The following is a 23,799-nucleotide window of genomic DNA, read 5'->3' as shown; positions in this document are numbered from 1 at the left end:
GAGTAGTACCTTTTTTTTTTTTTAGCTTTTTTGATAGATGATTTGTATATCCTGTTAAGTTTGTGTAGGTGCAGTTTGTCTTGACTGTTGTTTGTTTTGAGCCAGGTCCGCTGCAACTTTCTGATTTGTTGCTTTATCTTTTTAAGTTCTGTGTTTCTCCAAGGTGTTGGTTTTCTTTTGTTGTGTTTAGTTTTTCTGAGTGGTATTAGGACATCAAAAGCTTCCTGTAGCCACTCAAAGTTTTGGTACAGAATTAATTGTATCTAGATCTGTGTTTGCTGTTAGTTGTATTTCTAAGTGATCCAAATTGAGTAGGCCAGTGGTGATAGCTTTTGGATGGGGCATATTGGGTTTTTCAAACCAAATGTTTAGATCCCCAAGAATGCATAGATTGGAATATAGTATAATAAGGTTTGAGACTGTGTCAAGAAAAGCATCTGGGAAAGTGGAGTTGTTAGGTGGAGGTCTGTAAAGGAGGAGAAAGTTACAGGAGGAAGTTGGAGTAGGGTGGCATCTGGTAAGGAGGGCTTCACAACCTTGTATGGAGATGTTGTCTGTTTTACTGAGGTTCACTGCCTGTTTGAATATAATAGCTAGTCCACCTCCTCTCTTGCCTATACGGTTTTGTGTGATGGTTTGATAGCCTGGAGGAATGGCTTCGTGCAACACTGGTGCCATGTCATCTCCCAACCAGGATTCAGTAATGAATAGTAAGTCAGGTTGTGTGTCTGTGAGCAGGTCGTAGATGTGGTGCTTGTTTTTTGAGAGTGATCGAACATTTATGAGCTGGCAGTTTAGAAAAGGTGTGTTAGTGGTAGTGTTGTTTTGTTTAGTAGAAGGGTAAGTAGTGTGATGTGAGCTTGAAGCAGGAGTGTTGTTAGTTGTGATAACTGTTTGAGGCTCACAATAGTCTTGCTTTTCAATATAGTGTTCCTCATCCAGCAGGTTAAGGAGGCATTTTGTTGGGTCTGTGTGTGTGGGTGGTGGACTTGGTGGCTGAGAGAGCCATGAGGAGTGTACTGTTTTTTGTAGGGTAGTTTTATTATGTAACAGACAAGGGGATGCGAGGTTGCTATGAGTGGCATGTTTATTATTTTGTTTGTGTTTGTTTAGTGTGGAGAGTATGGGTTAGGGGTGGTGGAGGAGCATGTGGATCATGATGTAAGGCTCTAAATTGTGCGATGGAGGATAGGCGAGTGAATAAAAGTTGCTGGGTTGGGGTGTTTGTGGTAGGTGTTTGTGAAGAGTGGGGGGGTAGGGGTGGAGATAGGATGGAATTTGTATTCTTTGTGTAGTCCTGGGGGTGGGAGTGGGTATGACGATGAGTGTAATGTAAGTTTGTGTTGCTTTGATGTGGTTTGTGCTCGGTATTGTTTTTGTGGAATAATGAGAGGGGATATTGGTGTAGTTGTTTTTGGTGAGGGATTTGTATGTGAGTTAGTGCTGCTAAGTGGAATTTGAGTGTTAGATGGGGTGTTGATGTGTTTTGGAGATGAAAGTATGAGGTGTGTAAGAGGTGATGGGTGTGTGTCAGGGAAGCAAGTATTAGTTGTGATGACCGGAAGAGGTAAAATGTGTGGTGGAGTGAAATGTGGGGATTGTATGGTTGTGTGTAATTGGTGAAGAGAGGGGAAGAGTGTTTGTAGATGATGTGTTTGAAGGCAGAGTTTGGGCATTGTTATGATGACAGGTGGTCTCTGTGGAGCGAACAGTGGATAGTGTTGTTGGTTAGTATCAGCAGAGTGTGTATCTGGGAAACTGAAACTGATAGAAATGTATGTTGTAGTTTTGTATTGTGTGGGTGGTGGCAGGTTGTGGGAGTGGACAGAGTAGTGTTTGCTGTGAGAATGAAGGTGTTTGAGTGTAGTAGTTGTGGGGGGTATGTGTATATGTGTTGTATGTAGGGTATTGTGTTGGGTGATGGGGCAATGCAATCTGTCTGTGATCAGTTTGTGATGCATGGTTTGGATGCCTTTGTAGAATATGTGGTTGCATGTTGAGGGATGTGTAGGGGCTGACACCATTCATGGTCATATGTGATTCTTACACAGTAATGGCATCAGAGAATGTCTTTTGTCCATTAGGTCAACTACATATATCTGCAAGATGAAAGTTTAGTAGAGGCCTCATTTTTCATTAATGTTCCAATAACCTTTCCATTTATATTGAGAGAGGTGTTTTACAGCACTCATTTGCAAAGAAAGAAATAAGCATGCCTTTTACACAGAGAACTTGGAGGTAGAAATGCAGTGTTAGGCTTATATTAGGCACAGATAGAAGAGAAAAAGAGGAGGCAGTCTTTTTAGGAACCTGGGAGGCAACCCTTACAACAATGCACTGTACTGGATGTTCCCTTTCTAACAGAGTTCATTTTTAAGGCAAAAAATAGAGACTGTATATTGGTTCATACATCTCTCATACCCAAGGAGCTGCCTGGGAGGCGGATGGATTGTTTACAACTTCAATGAAGATTCTTACGATTTAGAACCAGGACTACAGGTATATAACCGTTTCTTTTGTGTCGTAGGATCTTCACTGACAGTCAAACACTAGAAAAGAATAAGCAAGCTAAACCACTGATGCAACATCTGTGAAATTATATTAAGGATAATACACAAATATTAATGTGTATATCCATACTGATGAGTAAAGAGTCCGTGATAATAGTTACAAACAGACCTTCATTTGAAAAGGTTCCTACAACTTTCCTGACTTACCTTACCTTCTACTTGAGTTTACGACTAAAGACAATAGAGTCTTGTGAATGGGTGGATAGATTTCCATGTTGCTGCTTTACAAATGTCCGCAATAGGAACATTTCTTATCCATGCAGTAGTAGCCGCTTTCCCTCTTGTAGACTGAGCTCTGGGTTTTTCTGGCAAGGCTTGTTTAAGAGTTGGTAGCATAATGAAAAGAAAGTCACTATTCATCTTAATATGGCATTTGTTTTTGGTTTTTATAGAAATAGCCAGTACTTGTCTTATAGGATCCTAGTGTATAACTACTTGATTTATTTTCCTGATATTCTTGGTTTTGTCTAAATAAAAGTAAAGTACCCTTCTAACAGCTCAGGAGTGAATAGCCACCTCTACAGATGTAGAATTAGGAAAGAATGTCGTCAAAGTAATGGTCTGATTGATGTGGAATTCAAACAACTTTAGGGAGGAATTAAGTGTGTACTTAAAACCACCCTGTTGGAGTGAAAACAGTGAATGGTACTAAAGCAGATAAAGCTTGTAACTTGCTGACACTTCTAGCTGAAGTGGTGCAATTGAAAGCACAAATTTCCAGGAAAGATGCTAAGAAGTAGTTCTATGAAAAGGCTCAAAAGAAGCACCCATCAATTTTTACAGTATCAGGTTGAGTTCCCATGGTGAAGAAATAGGAGGAAAAGCTAGTCCCTCTAGAAAATCCTTTATGACAGGAACTTAAAAAAAAAAAAAATGAAACTTGCTGTGGTGCGTTTCTACATGCTGTAAAATCAGCCATGTGACCTTTTAAGAAAATATTTAGAACCTTGCTTTTGCGAAATGTAGTAGGTGAGGAAGTAGTACTTGTTCTTGACATGAAATAAGGTAATGTCCTTAATTGCGACACCAGAAGCAAAGTCTTTTCCATTTTATGGCATAAGGTCTTATGGTCGTTTTTCCTCTTTGGTTAGATTTGCAAGGAAGTCTCCTATGGTGTACCAGTGAAAGATGTAAAAGGTCTGATGACTACCACTGACTTGGACAGTCTGAAGCAATAAGGATCATTTTAATGTTGGACTTCGGCAGCTTGACAAGCGCTATTGAAAAATAGTGAAATCAGAGAGAAAGATTTTAAAAATGGTATTAGCAAGTTGATCAAAAGGGCATTGATCTGAGTTATGCTCTGGTGTCCTGAACATGTCTTTGTCAAGACAAAACCCCATTCTCTAAAAATGCTCATTACAACTGTTGTTTAAGAGCCATTTATGAGTTTCCTCGTGGTGTCAACTGAGAAACATCCACCTGCAGTTTTGGGTTCCAGGAATGTATAGTACTATTCAAGAAGTTCCTCTGGCTAAAGCCCAATGCTACATCATTTCAGTTGGTAGGGAAAGTTTTCTTGATCTTGTGTCTCCTTTGCTTGTTTGTGTAATGCATGGCAGTGGTACCATCCTGTTTGAATTGTGATATTGTTCAATTGTAGGGAGGGTAGAAACACCTACAGGGCTAGAAAAAAACTGCCTTCAGTTTCAGTAGATTGACGTGGAACGTTTTTCTCTTTCTTGGTCCAAAAGCCCTGTATTTTGAGGTGATCCAGGTGAGCTCCCCATCTTATTAATGAAGCATTTCTTATTATGATTTGCCTTAGTGTCTTCTTTTGAAAATATGCACCAAGTAATAGATTCTGTCTTTTTGTTCACCACATCAGGGACTATAGTGCTTCCAGTGTTAGATATATATGGTCTTCCCAGCTGTGTCTCTTCTGAAACCACTGATATTTGAGACATTGCTGAAGAGGTTTCATAAATAATTTTGAATTCAGTACTATCTGAATGCAAGATGCAACAGAACCCAGTAGGGAGGCAACTTGATAAATTGCGGGATTGTTTTTTTTTTTTACTTTCTTTCTTCCAAGTCGGTGTTTCTTCTAGGTAGCCAGGACTTTCCCCTCCGAAGGATACACTTTCTTTTCTTGTGTCCATCTTTGCTCCCAAACATGTTAGACTTTGGAATGGTTTGGGAAATTATTTTTCTAGTTTGATATTTAGACCTAGGTTTTGAAGGAGATTTATTGCAAATTGAAAATCTTCAGCAGCCTACTGACGAGCGCTTGCTTTTATGGCCCAGTCGTCTAGAGGTGGGTTCTTTCAGAGATGGGCTGCGGCTGGTTGCTCTGCATTTCGATAATGTTCATGTGACAGATTTCAGTCTGAATAGAAGGAAAGAATATAGTGAGTTTCTCCTTTAAAGGGATAAAGTATTGCTTGTGATGCTTTTCAATGGGGATGTGAAAACAGGTGTCATGTAGATCGATGGAACAGAGTCAATCGCTCTTTCTGATGTGAGGCGAAATTTGATGAAGAGCCAGAATTCTAAACTTTTCTCTTCAAATGTATTTGCTGAGAAAACCTACTTCTCACCTTGGGTGACACTGGATTGGGTGATTGTTTTTTTTTTGTTTTTTTTTTAGTTTTTTTTTTTAGGGACCAGGAAATATCTGGAGTATGCTCTTTTGTTTTCCTAGTGTGATGGGCTTTTTCAACTGCTTTTTTTTGTCCAACAGAATTTGAAATTCATGCAGCAATACAGCAAGTTGGTAACAATGTTGGTTTCTGGAGTGGAATTGCCTTGAAACCTTATCAAGTAGTCTTTTTGTATAATGTTCAGTGTCCATTTGTCTGGATGTTTATTTCTCTTGGGGTGATGGATTATCACTTGGGATTTACCCGATGGGTTCCTTCCTATAGAGCGCAAGGGTCTGGGGGGTGATGAAGTTTATTTCCTTACGGTACCTTAATTGGTACTGCTTGTTTTGACCTATTTTTGTCCTTGATAAAGCCATTTTGGATGCTGAAGTCTCTGTTGGGGAAAAGCATTCTTTTGGGCTGTACTGTTTGAAGAACTTCTGTTCTTTAAGGCCGACCTATTTTAGTGTTTCCCTTTTGCTCTTAATATGGAGCATCTCCTCCTCCATATGTTAGCCAAAGACAACTGTACCAGAGAAAGACAGGTTTGGCTATCTTGTGGTAAGCTACTGGTTTCAAGGAAGAAAGCCTAGGCCACAAAGTTCTTCCTAGCGAGATACTATGGTAATACACAATAGTAGAGCTCTGCTGAATCCACCGCAGCATGACTACCTGTTAGGATACTTAAGAGTCTGCATTTGCCATTTGAAGGAAGTCTTGTTGTCTGTGCTTTGGTAGGTCTGCCCTTAAAGACTTCAATCCGTCCCAAACCTCTCTGCTATATCTTCCTAACAGTGCTGTATCATTTACATTCTTCAGCTGTGCTGATATTGTTCTTCACAGCATCTTCTCCGTCATGTTGAATCTCTTGCTTTCCTTTCATGAGGAGGATTCGAGTTCAGGTACTGAAGGATGTTTACATCTCATCACTGTAATTATGACTGAATCAGGATCTGGATCTACCTTGAGAAAGTTAGTATCTTGCTGCAGTGGTCCGTACTTGTTTTGTAGACAAGATGGTACTGCCTTAATTGTTGCTTGAATGGGATATTGTTCCTCTGCCATCTCCAAAATGCAGAGGACCAAGGGTTAAAGCAGTTTAAAAACTGAAAGACACCCATGACTGGAGTGTCTCGAACAGAACATTAAGCTTTGCTGCACCTCTTGTCAGTACTTTATAAAAAGTAATATCGTCTACTGACGATACGCTGGAAGGGGATGGAGCTGGTGCTGTAGGGGTATCAGTAGATAGGCTAGTATCAGAATAGGGAGATCTCAAACTAGTACAAGATTTGGTGCCTCTTGATAGAGAGCTCCTTGGTAATTAACTTCTAAGTGTCTGGGGACAGGTGATTTTCACCTATGTAAAGGAAACCTTTTACATTTTTCTTGGCGGTGAGAAGTTCAAAGGTGTTAAAGGAGTCTGAAGTAGACCCTCGAATGGGATTATTGTAATGATCAAATCATATAGCAAGAGTACTGGGTACAGAGACGTAGCTAGCTGTCAGCCAGGAGGGATGAATGAGGTGTGTTCCCTATTTCTCTTTCTAGGTGTGGAGTGCTGTTTAACAGTTAAGGAAATTATCACTTGAGAAGCTGTAGAATATATAGATTATATGCTGGGAGGAGATATGGACCAGACCTTGGATACTGGGGAAAGATGTAAACAATTTTTTTCCCCAATGTCAACAAAGATCTAGTTGACGAAGAATGACGTCTTTTCAACTTCAATATTGTCAATGTCCCTCTCTTTGCCATCAATGGAGACTTCAATGGTGATACCGCTGCTCGCAGCCTCAACAGTGATGTATAGTGGAACCTCTTCTATGACTAAAGTGATCAGTGCTGATGTGTGGATGTCATTTCATCTTTGGATGGTGAGCAGGTGTCGTTAAATGTCTTAACGTCATCAGTGATTTACAGTGTTCTTCAGCGATGGTGTGAACGATGTAGTTTGTCTCTATTCTCTTTTGATCTACCTCTGTAGTCTTTAGCAGTAGGTGGTTCAGGCACAGATTGAGATAGTATCCTTTTCAGTTTTCTCTGTTTCGTCTACAGGCCTTCGTGTCTTCTGACATGCCTCTTAGCCTTATTCCTTCTCTGTCTTTTGTAGTTCTTTTAGACATCTTGCAGATGTCACATTCAGAGATCACAGGAGGCAACTAAACATATTATGCACACTTTGCAGGCATCAGTTAGTGCCTTTTCTCTTCCACACGAAGGGCACTTTGAAAAGAAGGAAGGCATTTTGACTGGTAATTCAGTCAGTATGTGAGAAAAAAAACGGGTTCATTCGAGAGCAGGTGATAAAAAAAAAAAAAAACACAAAGTGACGCTAATAAAGTGGTTTTCTTGACAGGAATTATAAGGTTCCCAGGGCACGAAAAGGCTTGAAAGATGTCCCCCAGACCCTTCAATGATAACCACACAATGCAGAATAATTCCTTAACTGTAATACCAGTTATCCTTTATCACGTAGTTAATAGTTCTCTTCAAGTGCTTATGACTGAAGTTTAAAAAAAGTAATAATAGCATCTATCTGAGGAATCCAACTTGGTAACATGTCTGTAGGTTATACTGCCCAAATGTTGCTCATTTCTCTCATAACAAAAGGTAAGTCTGCTTTAAAAATGACACCAGACAAGAAAAACTAACTATTGGAAACAGAGGTTAAGCGACATGGCCACTTTTTGGGTGTGCACCCCTAGTTTTTCATTTTGTTGAGATGCTCCCGTTGTTAATCTTGAACTCCAAACACTGGATGACACTGCTATCCAATGCCCAGTGTATACGCTCGGATCCCTAATCATGTTGAAATTGGATTAAACCTCATTGGCACATTAAACTTTCCTATAAGCCATTGTATATATGGTGCAGAAATAAAACCATGGTATGGAATGTTAAGCGCCACTTGTAGACTACAGAACCTATTGTGCCATCCACTACAGTGGCAGTGATTACAAGGCATTAGGCCTACCCTGTGCAGCTTGACAGCAGCAGCTTGAACCTGCTGCACACACCTGTCAAAAACACTAGACAGGTAGGAAAACCTGATTTTAAATGTTAGATAAGTCACATCTAAGTGGATCTTGGACAAGGTAGGGTACATAATAATTAGAAGTGCAACGTATGTGACATTAGACGTGGCATGTTCCCTCAGTGACTAGGCTCAAAACAACACTGTCACTGGTCAGCCTGTAGCTGGCACAAAAGGAACATCAAAGTAGATTTATACTCTTTGTTCAGAAACTTTTCAACTGTACGAGATACAGACTCTATTCAAAGATAAAAAAATAAATCTGTCAGATGTTTGTAAATGTCCAGGAAATGTAACTTTTAGAAAGTTACCTTTACCCTCCCTAAAGCTGCTGGAGGCTAATATGCATTGCCCAGTCTGAATGAGTTGTGAAATTCTTCCTAGGAGTTACACAATAGGTTGGCCTGAATGGCTAGAGATTACTCCTCTGCGGTCAGCACAATATTCAAGGTGGAGTTTGGGGGCATCCTTTTGATACAGTTGTGTCAAATCCTGCCTCACAGGTCTGCCTGAGCCTCATGTAATACTTTGGCACACTTGAAAGGGAGAAAACAGGAAGTCAAGGCAACATTTATGCACCCCCTGTCTGGGTGCTCAAGTACTCGGTCCTTGTCCTACCAGACTTCTTTCTCCTAGTTTGCTGTGGGTACAGGGCCTGATACAAAGTAGACATTACAGAATACATTTAGTTTGGGCAAAGACTTTCACCGTCTTGAAAATGCCCTGGCACAGGTCATTTTGGGCCTGTCTACAGTAAGGCAAACAGGAAAGTGGCTATGGTTGCCCTATGGAACTTTTAAGACGTTAGGAAGTACCCAGGAGTCATCCCCACCCACTAGCTGGTGCCAGGAATAAATGTGGTATTACAAGGAACTCTCTTCAGAATACTTTCTGAACCTGTGGAAGAACAGAATCAGACTTGCTTTCTGTGACCCGAGACCAGCTCTGAAGGACTGGAACTGCTTTTCCTTGTACCCAGGACAAAAGTAGGCTCCAATGGTCAGTTTGCAGACATACTGTGTGGCTTGAGGGACAGAAAAAGCTGCAAGGACTTTTCCCTACAATTCACAGTTGACCAATGGCAACTGAATGTACTCTAGACTTTTTGATGGTGGCCTCTACCAGGTACCTCTGGAGGTTCTCAGGAGCTTAGAATGGTACTCATGTTTGCTGGAGCACCAAGAAAAAGTATGGAAACTTTTGACAACCTCTGCTCCAGAGCCAAGGGTAGCTATGACAGAAAGTACTCGACCGGCAGGGCCATTACATTGGATTACATTTCAGATTTGTTGACCTGACGGGCTCCAGCATCTGTAAAAACAAAAAAACACCAAAGAGCCTTTCAGTTTTGGGACTTAGAAACCTTTTCAAGCTAAAACCTAAAAAGCTACAGTGCTTTAGCGCATTCTGTTGTCCATCCCAAATAACAATTCACTTTCACAAAAGGGGCAATATTGCTAGATAAGCAGCACCTAAAGAGACTGGAAATTGCTCCAATTTTTTTTTTTTGTTTGGACTGACCTTCAAACAGATCATTTTCAGATCTACCCATTGGGGATTTTCTCTAATAAAGCGATAGTTAGAGCTTTACCGCTAGTAGGGTTAGTTTTCAGTCTACCTGTAAGGGGCCTGTAGGCTTTCTGATTGTAGGATGAAATAGACAATTCATCTAGAAATGGAGTTCTCTTAAGAAAATACACCTCTAAGAAAAGGCCCATAATTGAACAAATGCTAATCTTTCAGTTCAGAGCTAGTGTTAGGACCTTTCTAGCGGTGAGGAAAGATTCTTTATATATATATATATATTTAAAAAAGGCCTGTCAGTTAACCACACTGGTTAACATGAAGTCAGACACCATCTTGGGAAGAAAATCTGGGGGCATCCATAGGATCACCTTATTCTCACAGAATATAGTGTAGGGTTTTAGGTAGCACAGTCATTACATCTCACTGAAGTTCTAGCTACACAGAAGGCAGTCTTCCACAAGAGATGTTGCAAGAATGCTTTTGCAGACTAGTTCGACCAAAGAATTCATGAGTATTGAGAGGATGACACGAAGTTCCAAGGAAGAAGGTTGTAGATTTTATCTTAATGAAACCCTTATTAACAGGGACAATGTGGAAAAGGGTATGTGAATGACAATTCCAGTAAGTATGAATGGCTTTCAAAAATGACTGCACAGTAACTTACTGGAAGAGAACTGCAATCCTGACTTGGCCAAACAGATCCAATAAGGAAGTATGTTTCGCCTTGACACTTGGTAGGGTTGATATTCCACTTGGCACACCAAACACAATCTTTTCCACCTAAACGTTTACGCAGATGGACATGTGGCTTCCTTCAGAATGTCCATCGGCTCCTCCATGGATTGAAGAATGTCTGCTTGATGAGAATCGAAGAAAGGAGGGTACTGGTGGAAAGACGTACAGAAACTTTCCTAACTAATTGACCAAAAAGGCCTCCCCCTTCAAACCTGGATGGTAGTACTGGAACACTAAGTATAGGCATTATTTGTTGTCCATATGAAGAGCAAAGATGTTGGTCTGTAGAAAGTCACAGAGAACATTTTGCCGTGCAGAACTGTTCAACACTCACTCCTGATTTTCCTGAAAGGACTTGATGAGAGCATCACCCTCTTCTTTTTAAATGCCTGGGTGTTGAATTGCAGTGATTTAGATTCCAGTCTTAAAGCCCTCTACAGGAAAGAATTATGGTCATGTACCTCCTCAACTGTACAGATAGGACAGACATTGTATTGTCAGTCTGAACTAGGTGAGAATTTAACTCAATTACTCAAAGTTTCAAAACGTTTATATGAAATGTCAGCTCCATCTCAAAGTACCCTGTTTTTGAAAATAAGCCATTTGCTGCACACTTCCTCATCAACAGCCATGATGAAAATTAACTCCCTGCAGTAGTTTTTTTTTTTCTTTTTTTTTTGGGAGGACAACACCAGGTGAGAATCATGAATTGCTACAAGAGTCACTTTGTATTTATAAACAGACACTTCAAGATTGCTTAAGCAGTAACAAAAGGAGAAATGCATGTTGTAACTACCTGAAAAATACATGATACTGCATGAAGAGGAGATAAATTGCAAGCAGCTGGATGTGGCAAAAACTGTCTTCTCTCAAGGATACATTGTGCTTAAAAATGTCCTAAAAGGCTCCCCGGTAGTGGAAGGACGGGACTGAAAATCAGGCAAATTTAACATAAATATCCTGCAAGCCTATATGTTCAATGGTATTGACCACTGTCTGAAAGTAACGCTTGTTTAGGGTGGTTTTGACAAACACAATTTTGAGATAAGAGTAAAAAAAAAAAAAATTACAAAAAAGGAATAAGTTACCTACCTTGTAAGCATCTGTTTGTGGCGTGCAGTAATGTAGATTTACATACTCTGCATCCCCCTAACATCTAGTATTGAACTCTGATGTTTGCAAGCTGCTTTTGTTTGAAGATGTTTTTTGAGTCACAAGGTATAGTGACTCCTCCTTTGGCTGTTAATGTGTATGGGCAACAGGCTCCATTGTTCTATTGTTTTCCACACTGCGGGTGGGTAGGAAGATGGAGTGTACTGTAGAAAAGAAAATAACCATGCAAGAAAATTACAAGTGAGAAAAAAACTGTATTTATCAGCAACAGCCAAAGGCTTCCTGGGAGATGAGTGGGTGCATGTGAATCTACACACCTCAAACAGATGCTTACAAATTAAGTAACATGTTACATTATCAGCATGTGTGGCTGTAGATACACATGCTCTGCATAGACTGTAAAACAGTTTTTCCCTAAGCGCTGGCTAGCAGGAAGACACTGCAGAAGACTGAAAAAAAAGTTTGCAAGACAGCAGAGCCAACTTGTGCTTGTTGGTGTTCTAAGACACAGTGGTGTTTTAAGAATGTGTGTGAAGTGGCCCAGTTATCTGCTTTACAGAGGTCAGCTATGAGTATGTTTCATAGAAACACTATAGAGGGTCCTTTCTTGCGAGTGGTATGCATCCTGGGTGGGGCAGGCAGAGTTCTTTTAGTTTTTGCATAGCAATTTTGTATACACTTGACAAGCCATCTAGCTACACCCACCTTTGGGAGAGCAGAACCTTTGAGCGGTTTGGAAAAGGCAACACAAATCTGTTGAGTATTGCAAAAAGTTGTTGCTCTTGCGATATAGTACATGAGGGCAGGCTTTATATCAAGAGTATGAAATGTCCTCTACTCTACAAAGTCCAGCTGTGGGAAGAACACCGGAAGCTTGATGGTTTGGTTGAGACCGAATGCAGATATCATCTTTAGAAGAAAGCTGCAACTGGTTCTAAGGAAAACTGTGTCCATGTGAACCTGAAAGAAAGGCTCTTCAAGAGTGGGGGCTTGCAATTTACTAACCCGTCTTAAGGATGTGATAGACAAAAAATACTCAATTCCATTAAACAAACTGTAAGGGGCCTGATTGTAGATGTTCAAAGAGCAGGGCCATTAGTCTGGTGAGAATAAAATTAAGGTTCCAGACCAGAACGGGGCAAACTCTGGGTGGAATAACCAGTCTGAGACGCTTCATGAGGTCTCTGAACACAGGTATCCTGAATAAGGAATTGTGTTCTCCATTTTGCATGTAGGCGGCTAAAGCAGTCTGGTGTAGGAGTATGGATGTATATGCAAAGCCTGATACTACCGCTGGAGGTTTAAGCTGGCCTATATTTTTAGGAATGCAGTAGTGGACAAACCATTTGTACTTGCAAGCATGGGTCTGCATGCTTCTATAAGGATGGATGTGAGAGAAGCTGAGGTAACCAAGCTCTAGGACCGCCGGCACCATGTAGCTAGAGTGAGCTGCCTGGGGTTTGAGTGTTTGATCTTATCATGGTCTTGCATGTGAAAGTCAGGCCCACTTGGGATCATCTCATGGGGAACCACTGATATTTCCAGGAGGGTGAAGGAACATGGGTGCCTTGCCCAAGTGGTAGCTATCAGGATAAGAGAGAGGGAAGTCTGGCACACCTTCTAAACCACATACTAAATGAGTGGGAGAGGCAGAAAAGCATATGCAAATATCCCTGATCAGTTCTTCCATAGTGCACTGCCCATGGACTGTGGGAACCTAGAGGTGAAGCTTTGGCTTTTAAGCGCTGGTTAACAGGTCAACATCAGGTATCCCCCCTTCGGTGGAAGTAGGGGAGTAGGACTTGTGGGTGGAGTTTCCACTTGAGAACCTGTTGCCGCATCCTGCTTAGCAGATCTGTAAAGTTATAGTCCACTCCCAGAAGATACTCTTTTTGGAGATGTATCCGATGGTGAATACCCAGTGCCAAATGTTCTGCGCTAACGCTGGTAGCTGTGGTGAACAAATGCCACCCTGTTTTTTGAGGTAATGTCATGTTGTCTGTTTTTACAAAGACTACCTTTTGCTGAATTTCCTGAAAGAATGCCTTGAGTGCTAGCTGGAGCCCTAACAGCTTGGGGTAATTGTTTTGTGGGTGCTGTTGCTGTGACGACCACGTGTCTCAGGCTGTCAGGAGTTGAAGGTGCGCTTCTCGCCCGAAAAAGATGAGCACTTGGTGACGGTCACTTGAAGAATCAGCTCTAAGAAGGGTGGACCCTGCAACAGGTTGTTGCTCTTCCACCACTGCAGAAAGCAATGAGTGCTGGTTTGTATCTGCACTAGATATTCCAAATGATCCTGAGCTTGTGACCAAAACATAGAGAGGCAATGCTGGAGAGGCACATGGGTAAGCAGGATTAGGGAACAATGGCCCTGTGTGAGACCATCATACCTAAAAGGGGGACAGATGTTCACACAGTTGATTTGGCTAACAAAAGAGGCAATAGCTGCTGGTAAACCTGCACTCTTGCTGGGCTGCGGTAAGCTCTAAGTTGGTAAAGGAGGGAATTCATTATTTGAGTATGCGTTCTTGATCAGCCAACAGTCTACGTATGAGAAGACATGGATGTCATTTCACCTGGGGTGTGCAGCCATCACCTCAAGACACTTTGTGAACACTTTAAGGGCAGTGGGGGGGGGACCATGAACGTAGCACTTGAACTAGTAATGTTGACCGCCTACTACACATCTTAGGCAGTGGCGATGAGCAAGGTGGATAGGTATACGATAGCAAGAGCCCTTCAGGTTGAGAGCGGTCATAAAGTCACTCTGCTGTATAACAGGAATTACATCCTGTAGGGTGACCATATGGAAGTGTCCTGAGTGGATTACTTGGACTGAGATTGAGGATTGCTTCAACAGAGCCATCCTTCTTGGGGATGACAAAATGGAGTGTTGACTCCCCTGCCCTAGTGTTGCGTGGTGGGATGCTTGGTGAGGTTGCAGTCCTATAACACATTTTAGGTACTCCCGTGTTGATTGAGGGTAGTATTGCTGCTGTCTTTGACAGGATGAGGGAGATTTGGGAGATGTGATTGTGCTATCACCCCTGTACATTGATCTACGAAAGGAGCCCCGTGGTGTGGGTGCCTGAAGAGCCCCCATCATCTCTGGCCATATCTGTGCCCATTTTTTTTGTAAGCTTCTCTAACATCTGATCCACATGCGGTCCCAATCAGATGTTTTCTTAATGACAGGTTTTGCAAATGTTGTTGGACTTCTGTCTAGAAGCTAGAGACCCGGAGCCAGGCACAACAGCAGACCAGGATTCTGGTGTTAATACCCATGGCAGCAGAGTCAACTGCATCGACAGCGCAGCAGAGGGTAGAAATTGGATTTCCCTTCAGCCATGAATTCCTGACCACGGTGTTTAATATTGCACACTGTGTGGACCACTAGTGGGTAGGTGGGAACATGCCCACAAATACGGGGCGGGTCGTTAGGCGAAGCTTTATACTTTTTAACTACTCTAGCAGCGACAACTATGCCTTGAATGGGCCTCTGGAATATCTTGGGCGCAGTCTTGTGCACTCTCTTCAGCATGGGGAGAAACTGGAGGGTAAATTGTGTTTTTAAGAGCGTTTCGACCAGAAAGTCATTGTTTTTCTTGATGACATGCATCACTACCTTGTAGTAATTTGCCTATCTGGTGATAAAATGTATCATTCTGGTTTAGATTTCGCTAGATAGGGGCGAGGCCCTGTGTCAAGCAGGGCACCCATGATGTAGTCATGGGTCATCCCGAGGTTCCTGGTCATACAAGGGCATCACAAGGCTCATCTATGTCCTGGCACAAAGGGCTATTTTCTCCCCCTCTATCAGAAGTGTGTTGTGAAATTTGTGGTGAGGCTAATGGAGGAGGCATGTGTGGTGGTGCCAGAGAGGCCAGAGGAGGGGGAGGAGATGGAGCGCAAGCATGCCCTTGTATTTATTGTGCCGTGGAGGAAGTATAGGTTCCAGGGCAATCTGCTCCTCAGACAGCTTCACTTCTTTGGCAAAGTGTCCTGAGGATTTAGCGGGGGCTTTTTAGTAACTTCCCTGTCCGCAGGGGTATCAAGAGTGTCTTTTGGCAGGCACTGAGCTCCCCTTAAAGACACTGGAAAATGGGTTGTTCCGAAACGTCAGAACTAGTTATCGATGGTGTTCGTACCTAGTGGAGTTTCAGTGCAGAGTGGGGTTTTGTCATCAAAGGTGGTTTTGGCAATGATTGTTTAGGTGCCATGGCAGGCCTCTGTACTGCCTTTGGTGCCAACTGGCCTTTCAGCATCAGGATTGAAGGGCCAGAAGCTCCAGAGGAAGGTCATGCTTCAGGTGGAAGCTTTGTGGCTGGAGACAAGAGTGTTGTCAGTTCAAAGAGTTATCTCTGAGGCCTTCTGTCAGTGTCGATCATGGCACGAAGGCAGTTGTGCAACAGTCAGGATACAGTTCAGTCTCTGGACTCTATGTCCAATCCAGAGAGGAGTGGTGCTTTGCAGGAACACATCGTGGTTGTGCAGCCAATGGCTGTAACAGGGCCATACTCCCAGTCGGAGTCATGGGATCTGTAATCACCTCACTGTAGGAATCGCCCAATGAACTGACCACCAGGTGTTGTGGTTGGTCTGGCTACCCCCTGTTCCTAGATGTTGTGTTCCCTGGAGATGGCAGGGTGTCATCTTCCTCATGTCTCTGCATACACCAATAGACTCACCTACTCTCATGACGGTACCAAAGGATTTTCTTTAATCAGAAGGTGAGGCAGGCCTGGCACATGGTGTTGTCGTATTCAGGGGAGAGGCAGAGGTTGCAGATCTAGGGGAAGTCAGTCCAGGGGATCATGGAATGACACTAGGGGCAGCACTAACCAGGCACTGTCAAGCAGAAGGGAGCCAAAGACAGGAACCCTGAGAAGTAGCCGAGGCCCTTGCTGAAGGAGTCAAAGCTTGCCCAGTTGTCGGCTGACCGTCTGCAGCATTGAAGAGTGAAAGTTGTCAACAACTTTACAGAGTCGAAGAAGCCAGACAAAAGGAGCTGTTAGGCGCTGAACATAAAGCCCAATCTTTACAAACCCAAAACCAATGGTAAAAAAAAAAAAATCTAACCACAGAGCTGATGCCCATGTGCATGACCAACCAAAGAAAGAGTAACAATATCTTGTCACTAGAAAAACTTTTTTTTTTTTTTTAAACAGCATAAGTCACAAACTTTCTTAGATGTGCTGCTCCAGGTGGCAGGCATTTCGAACAGTTTTTAGGGATGATTAGCACTTTGCACTTCCAGTGGTTGTTTTCCATGGTGAACCGCAAAATGCCAATGCTTTCCATTACCAGCACGTTAAAATAGGCATTACTGAACTCTATAGCACACATAAAAACCCTTGGATGGAGTTGGGCATAGATCTTATGTACCAACAGCGTTCTCACGCTCTCCTTTTTGATTCACTCATACACAATTTTTAAGGCCAGCGAAGGTCGGAATTTGAGATTTAGTCCCTCATCAGCAGTGATAAGGCACATTGAAGAGTGAGTGGCACACGGCAAGGTGGCGAAGGATATCAATCTAGAGGAGAGGGCCACCGGTTTTCAATGAATGAAGTGGTGCGGTATTATCCGCGTGCAAGTTTCTGTACACAGAAGTAAATGGCTCGCTGAGCCACCTTACACCCCCATGTGTGAGCAGTGTTTGTAAGAAATTTGATATATCTGGCTCATCATTAATTTTATTGCAGACCCAATGCAGGTGCCTCGTGAATGCTGCACAGATCAGAAAATAGGCCAGGGAGATGAAATAGGCTTCTACTAGACCTTCAAACCAATATTGGACCTTGTCTCTGAATAGCTTACCCCCTTCAAGCTGCCGTCCCCCGCCCACTGCCCCCACCCCCCTCAGGTGGCCAAGCAGGCTCTGTTCACCTGCATGAGGATGTTAATTTCCCCCTTAGGAACCAACAAGTCAGAGCCCAGCAACCACTGTATGCCTCTGGTGTAGAAGACCACCCAAACCAATGCCACCCAACTCGGACATACCAACCAGACAGTGCAATTGGGCTGCGGCAACATAATATTCATAATTCAGGGGAGCCCACAGGCAACAGGCCGTGCAATTTGGAGATCGACACCCACCATATCTCTTTACCCCATATTTATGTGGTCAAAAGTGAAAGGAGTCCTGAAAACAATCCCTTAGACAACAGGGTAGGTATGGCAGGGAAGTAGAGCAGTCTCGTTAGCAGCAACATTTTGGAAATGACTATGTGACCCATGCGAGAGAGCAAGAGGCTGATTCAAAAGGGCATACAGCTCCATATCGCTTTTAGCATCTTCCCTAAATTGCCGTCTATCAGATCTGTGCCCAACTGATACACCCGCACCTCCAAGTATTTAATGGTATCATAGCTCAAGGGGATTTGGGAAGGCCTCATCGTTGGTCATCTCTTGTCACTGTCAGGAGAAAAAGTTGTGACTTGTCCCAGTTTACCATGAGCCCAAATGCCTTCCCAAAGAAGCTCATGAGTTTGATGAGGTATGGGATGTTGTTCGCTTAATCTCTGAGGTACACCAGGGCGTCATCCATATAGATGAGATTATATACCACCTGTCTCAAACCCGGATATCCCAATCCAGGTCCCTGACACGAAGACATAACGGTTCCATGGCTAGTGCAAAGATAATTGGTGACAGGTGGCAGCCTTGCTGAATACTCCTCTCGATGCAGAATGGAGCAGATATAATGGCACCTGTTTTTACCCTAGCCAGCAGTGAGTTATAGAGCAGCAAAACCCAAGCCAAAAACTGTGGACCCACACCCAGCTTTTTGAGAACCTCCTTCAGGTATGCCCACTCCAGAGTGTTAAACACCTTTTCAATGTCAAGGGAAGTGACCCAGGGAGTTGTCCTGGAGTGACTTTGCCCAGTCCAGTAAAATGAAAAGATGCCACAGGTTTAGGAAGGTATTTCGACCGGGTATGAACCAGTTTTAATTGGGGTCGATCAAATGTTGGACTACAGGTTTCAGTTGGTTGGTGAAAACTTTCCCCAGGCTCTTGTAATCTGTATTAAGATGGTATAGAGGGCAATGGGATCCGAGTAGAAGAGGGTCTCTGTCCAGCTTAGGTAGGACAGCCTCCCTCACGGACAAAGGAAGGATCCCCCTCTTGAGTGCAGACTCAGACCTGGAGAAGACGAAGGGTAAAGTGTGAATTAAGGGTGGCATAAAATTTCAGCGGCCAGACATCTGCCCTTGGAGTTTTCGCACAAGCCAATTGTTTAATCACTCGCGCGATTTCATCCTCTGACAGCCGGGCCTCCATGTTTGCGTGGTGAGACGCTGGCATCCTTTGAGCTGCAGCGTCTCAAAAAAGGTCTGAGGTGATAAATGTGTCCTCCGTGGCTGCATACAACGTGCTGTAGTAAGAGCAGAAAGTGAAGTTAATCACTTCCTGTGTATGAACTAAGGAATCAGATACATCCATAAGGGCTGCAATCACTACCCTAGAAGAATCAGATTGGACTAGCCTGGCCAGGAGTTTACCACCTGTCCCGCTTTTGCATGTTTTCTCGCCATACATGCTCTGGTCCAGGGCACCCAGGTCTTTGAATGCAGTAGCATGGAAGAGCCTCACCTATGATAATGGGGCAGCGACTGTCCAGTCTGTAGGCAGGAACAGTTTTACATGCCCCAATTTCTGCCTCTAGGCAGTGCAACTCCTGCCACAGGACTAATTTAGAGCCATGTACCACTCTTATGGCCACACCACGGAGAACCACTTAAAAAGTGCCCCATTCGACCTGGGCATCCAAAGCAGAGGCCTGGTTTTCCGCAAAGTACAAGTACGAGAGGGTTGCCTCTACTAGTCAATGGCAAGTAGGTATGCATGACTGCCCCCAGTCCCAAGACAAGAAGACCAGGCGAGGGTTGTGGTCACAGGAGATCCATTCAAGGTATTTCACCCTTGCCACCTTAGAAAGTGCATCAAGGTTGCAATAAACAAGATTGATCCTGATGTGGAGATCATGCAAACTCTATTAATAAGAATATTCCCTGTCCTTCAGGGGTAGGCTGCCCCAAGCCTCCAGTGCGCGTGTGTGGGCCATCCATTGTTGTAGGTGTCTCAAAAGGGCGAGAAAAACCGAGCACCAGGACCTGTAAATAAGATCAATCTAACTCTACATCTGGGACATATCTGAAGTCCCCTCCCCAGTAGCATGAAGCCTGTGTGTCAGGCAATAAAGCAGGGGTCAAGGAGTTGAGAAAAGATGTGCAGTTAGAGTTAGGAGCATGTAAGGATACAAGGGCGATGGAGAAACCATTAAGTATTCCCTTCAGTGCCACATACCATCCTTCTGGGTCAGTTTTTGTGCACAGTAACGAGAGAGACATCCCCGGAGCGTCACATATTAAGACCGCACCCTGGCATATCTACACTGAGTTGCGCCAACCACCGTACCGCAGCATCTTTTGCGCACTCCTTCCACAGCAGTAGAGGAGAGGTGGGTTTTCTAAAGGAGATCAACATGCACCCCTTGCCTCTTTAGGTATCGACGAATGCAATACCGTTTAACATAGCTGGCCATGCCTCGAACATTCCATGTCATAAGCTGGTATTGTGTTCCAGCCAAGAGATTAGTGATTGACACAATGCATCATGGAACTAGTCTTCCATTCTGCACTTCAGGGGTTTCAGCACCTCCTCACCTGCCAGGCGCCATGGTTGTCTACTTCTGCGGGTGGGGCAGCAACCTCCAAAACCATTGAGTCAGTGCTGTGCCTCCTCCAGAGTTGCACAATAGGTGGTACGACCTTCGTGAATGATCTTTTGGGTGGCTTGAAACTGCAAGGCATATTTGATATTGAGGTCCTGGGGTTATCTCTACATTGTCAGGAAAGAGGCCCTGCAACTCTGAACATCCGCAGTGTAGTCTGGGAAAATATCTACTGCCCAGGGCCCCTTTAGACATGCTGACGTGCTACCTGCATAATGTGGCCCTTATCCGTGTAGTTCAATAGATATGGGACTTGGGGGTGCACTGGAGGGGTCGACAGCAAGAGGGGGGTCAGGGGGGGATTTGGCGGCCAGAGTGTCAGCTCTTGTGTTCCTCGACATGCTTCTTCAGGTAGCACACCTCTTCCTGGAGCTCTTAATTCCACTTTGATAAGCGTTGGTCTGAGTGCATCTCCACCCTTCGCTTAAACTTCTTATGGTCTTCGTGCATGAAGCCATGTCAATCCCCAAAGCATCCATTTTCAGCTCAAGTGATAATTTAATGTCCGAGACCACTTGTAAGATCTTGTTAAACTTTCTTGAATGGACCAACGGCGTATGCTACAGCAATAGGTCTTACAGGTGAGGGGTCTTTCTCCCCCCCACGTCAGTCATGCTTAGAGCAGGATTGTCTGGTATGTGGTGAACCATAGAGCGAACCAGAGGGGCAGGTGCACTTGCAGGGAGGGTGAAACCTAACGTATTACCCCCTCGACCAGTCACTCAAGCCCCTACAGTGGAGTGGACAGAGTGCCTTGAGTTTCGCGGAGTTCGCAGGGTATCCTGTCCAACAAGGACAATGGGCAACCAAGCTGATGTGAACACATGCACTATGAAGGGCACCGAGGAAGGTGGAAGATAGTTGGAAGATAGTTGGAAGGCAGTGGGAAGGCAGTGGGAAGGCAGTGGGTGCCTCTGATCTAGCAAACCCTGTGGCTATTAGGGCGTCGACTGAGGCAAAGCATACATGAAGGTTAGCCCAGAGACAAGAATTCAAAGCACCACCTCAAACTTCTGATACTGCACTGGGTAACGCCCATAGGGGGTCCAGTGCATGATACAAGGGTCCTCTTTGGCAGCAGTGCAATGCAAAGAAGGGGAGTACTGGGCTGGGCCCTGCAGCTCTGAATCGTGTTGTGGGAGAGGACCCTTAGGCTAGAAACTACATCACATTCAAAACGCCTCCGGCACACTCATCCTGGATGCCTCCCGCCACAAACACATCACCAGGCACCTAGGGGACCGCCACTGGCCCCCTGTCAAGAAGAGGATCAACTTCAAACTCCTCATCCACACGTGGAAGGCTCTTCACGACCTAGGACCCACCTACCTCAACCACTGCATCACCTTCTACCCTCCCCCCCCCAATCCGGCCAGACCTCTCCGCTCAACAAGCATTAGCCACTGTACCCTGCATACGAAAGACCTTGGCCAGAGAAAGATCCTTCACGGCAAAGAACTGGAACATGGAGGTCCGACCCCCTCAGTGCCTTGAGACCCTTAAAGTGAATAGTTGCAAATATAATTAATTTATTGAGTCAGCCCGCCGCATGGCAATCGCCACTTCCTCCATGTACCAGTATTGAAGGTGGTTCGGAGGAGGGGAGATACGACCAGTATTGTCTATGCCACCCTTAGCGACATCAAGATGGGCCACCTCATGTGCACTGCTGTGCAAGGCGGGCAGCGTGCTGCAGTCACGTCTTCTGCGGCTCCTCTAGGAGGCCCTACCAAGCTCCAGGGCAGACGGGTAGCATAGTGCAGTCAGCACCAACCTCCCAGTGAGTCTCAGTAACCTCCCCGGTGATCATGCGCCATCCGTTGGGGCCTCAACTGAAGGTCTTGCCAATCGTCCAGCCTCTCTTCACCCAAGAATTCGAGAGACCCGATACAGCCTAGGGCTCCACGCCAGTCCGTTCCAGAGGGTGCGGCTCCATGCCTCATATCAGGCAGGTCAAAAACCTCATGGTGCGGAGGCCCGCAGGAGGGGTGGGGGGCATGTCACATCCCTGCCCTTTAGTTCTTAAGGGCACTCAGTGTGGTGTCAACATTTCCAATGCCTGGTAGCCCCTATAGGATGGTGAGTGGTCGACTAGGCTCGCAAAGCTGCCATCTTGGTGGCTTCCCCCCTAGAAGATAGCTAGTTCAAACTCTCAGTCACGAGAAATGTTACTTTTCTAGTTGGGAAGCAGGCCCTACAGTATTCTAAATCATGCTGCATGCCTTATTTACTTCGATCTCCTGATCCAGGGTGTCAAACCATGTAGAGAAGTGTGACTCACTATTAAATGCTACTTAAATCTAATGGAGTTCTTTGGTGCTGAAGGTCTGGTTTCCTTAAGAGACACTACACTGTATTACCAGATTGCAGCAACCTAATATGAATCATGACCGACTGTGATCATACTGTTGAGATCTGTTCATGCATCTTCCTCTCGGTGCGTCATCAGATATTGGAAATAGTCGATGAATATGGGCCTCTTCTTCTCAATCACAAGAACTCCTGGATGTAGGCTTAGGGCACCATCTACTCTCAGTATCCATGAGGGATGATCTTTTCCCTGTGTTTCAGGGTTATTCTTGAAATTTACAGACAGTGGGAACAATTACCTTGACAATAAATATCAGGTAAACACATGATGAAGTGATCTTGTGGGTCCTTTCCAGCTTTCTTCCTGTAGCAGAAAGAACATTTAAAGATTTCTAAGTGAATATAAAAATCTGTAAATGCCATTAAAAAAAGCCTGGAAGGGTCAACTTAGTGCTTCTGGGTCCAGCTCAGAGGATCCAGATAAAAATAATCAATTGTCTCTGAAAAGCCATGATGGGATACTGGTGTATTTCACTTCATTAGAGGACCAGTGTCAGTTTTTCACTGTCTGCAGGCACTGACCTATCTAGCCACATTGCACTAGTTTGCTTTTATTTTTACTTAAAAATATTTGAAGAAGTTTGTCAATTATTAAACTATATTTTTAACATAGCATTGTTTTTTTAAAGAAAAAAAGTAAACTATATGTGGTCAATATAGCCAAACAAAAGGGTACTAGAATAGCATTTTCAAAAAAAAAAAAAATTCTAAACTGATTCATCCAATGTCAAAATGGTCACAAATATCATGAAAAAGCAGAAGGAAGCTTATTTTTATGACTATTCACAGAAAATACCTCTTTGTGCCAGATGAATGGCAGGCTCACATCTTTAATCTCACCCAGCACCCTTAGGGACAAATCTCCTTAATCATACCTGTGCTAGGATATCATTCATTGCCTCACTAGAATCATCATCATTCCGACCAAGGATTCGCAGTAACCGAAGTATTCGAACCTGGAACAGTAAATATATCACTGAAAATTAATATTCTTCAACAGCACTTTGACATATATGGTATACACCTCTTTAAACTACTCCTGCTATGGATTTTGCTAACACTTTCCATTCATCATTGTTCAATCTCTAGCCCACATCCCTGTGAGACTATCTTTATAGCATCT

The 23,799-nt window shown here is 43.8% G+C and overlaps 1 protein-coding gene across 1 annotated transcript in view; it reads right to left on the bottom strand.

Annotated features, from left to right (window-relative positions):
• The window catches only part of AP1G1 (adaptor related protein complex 1 subunit gamma 1), a 707,422-nt gene that overhangs the window by 414,538 nt on the left and 269,085 nt on the right, over positions 1 to 23,799 (bottom strand). Inside the window, exon 8 of the mRNA XM_069217071.1 lies at positions 23,552 to 23,632. Within this exon, the coding sequence (XP_069073172.1) occupies positions 23,552 to 23,632 (81 nt within the window). The remainder of the gene's footprint in view (positions 1 to 23,551; positions 23,633 to 23,799) is intronic.

This window comes from Pleurodeles waltl, chromosome 12, assembly GCF_031143425.1.
Source record: "Pleurodeles waltl isolate 20211129_DDA chromosome 12, aPleWal1.hap1.20221129, whole genome shotgun sequence".
Lineage (NCBI taxonomy): Eukaryota > Metazoa > Chordata > Amphibia > Caudata > Salamandridae > Pleurodeles > Pleurodeles waltl.
This window is presented reverse-complemented; position numbering and strand designations above follow the sequence as displayed.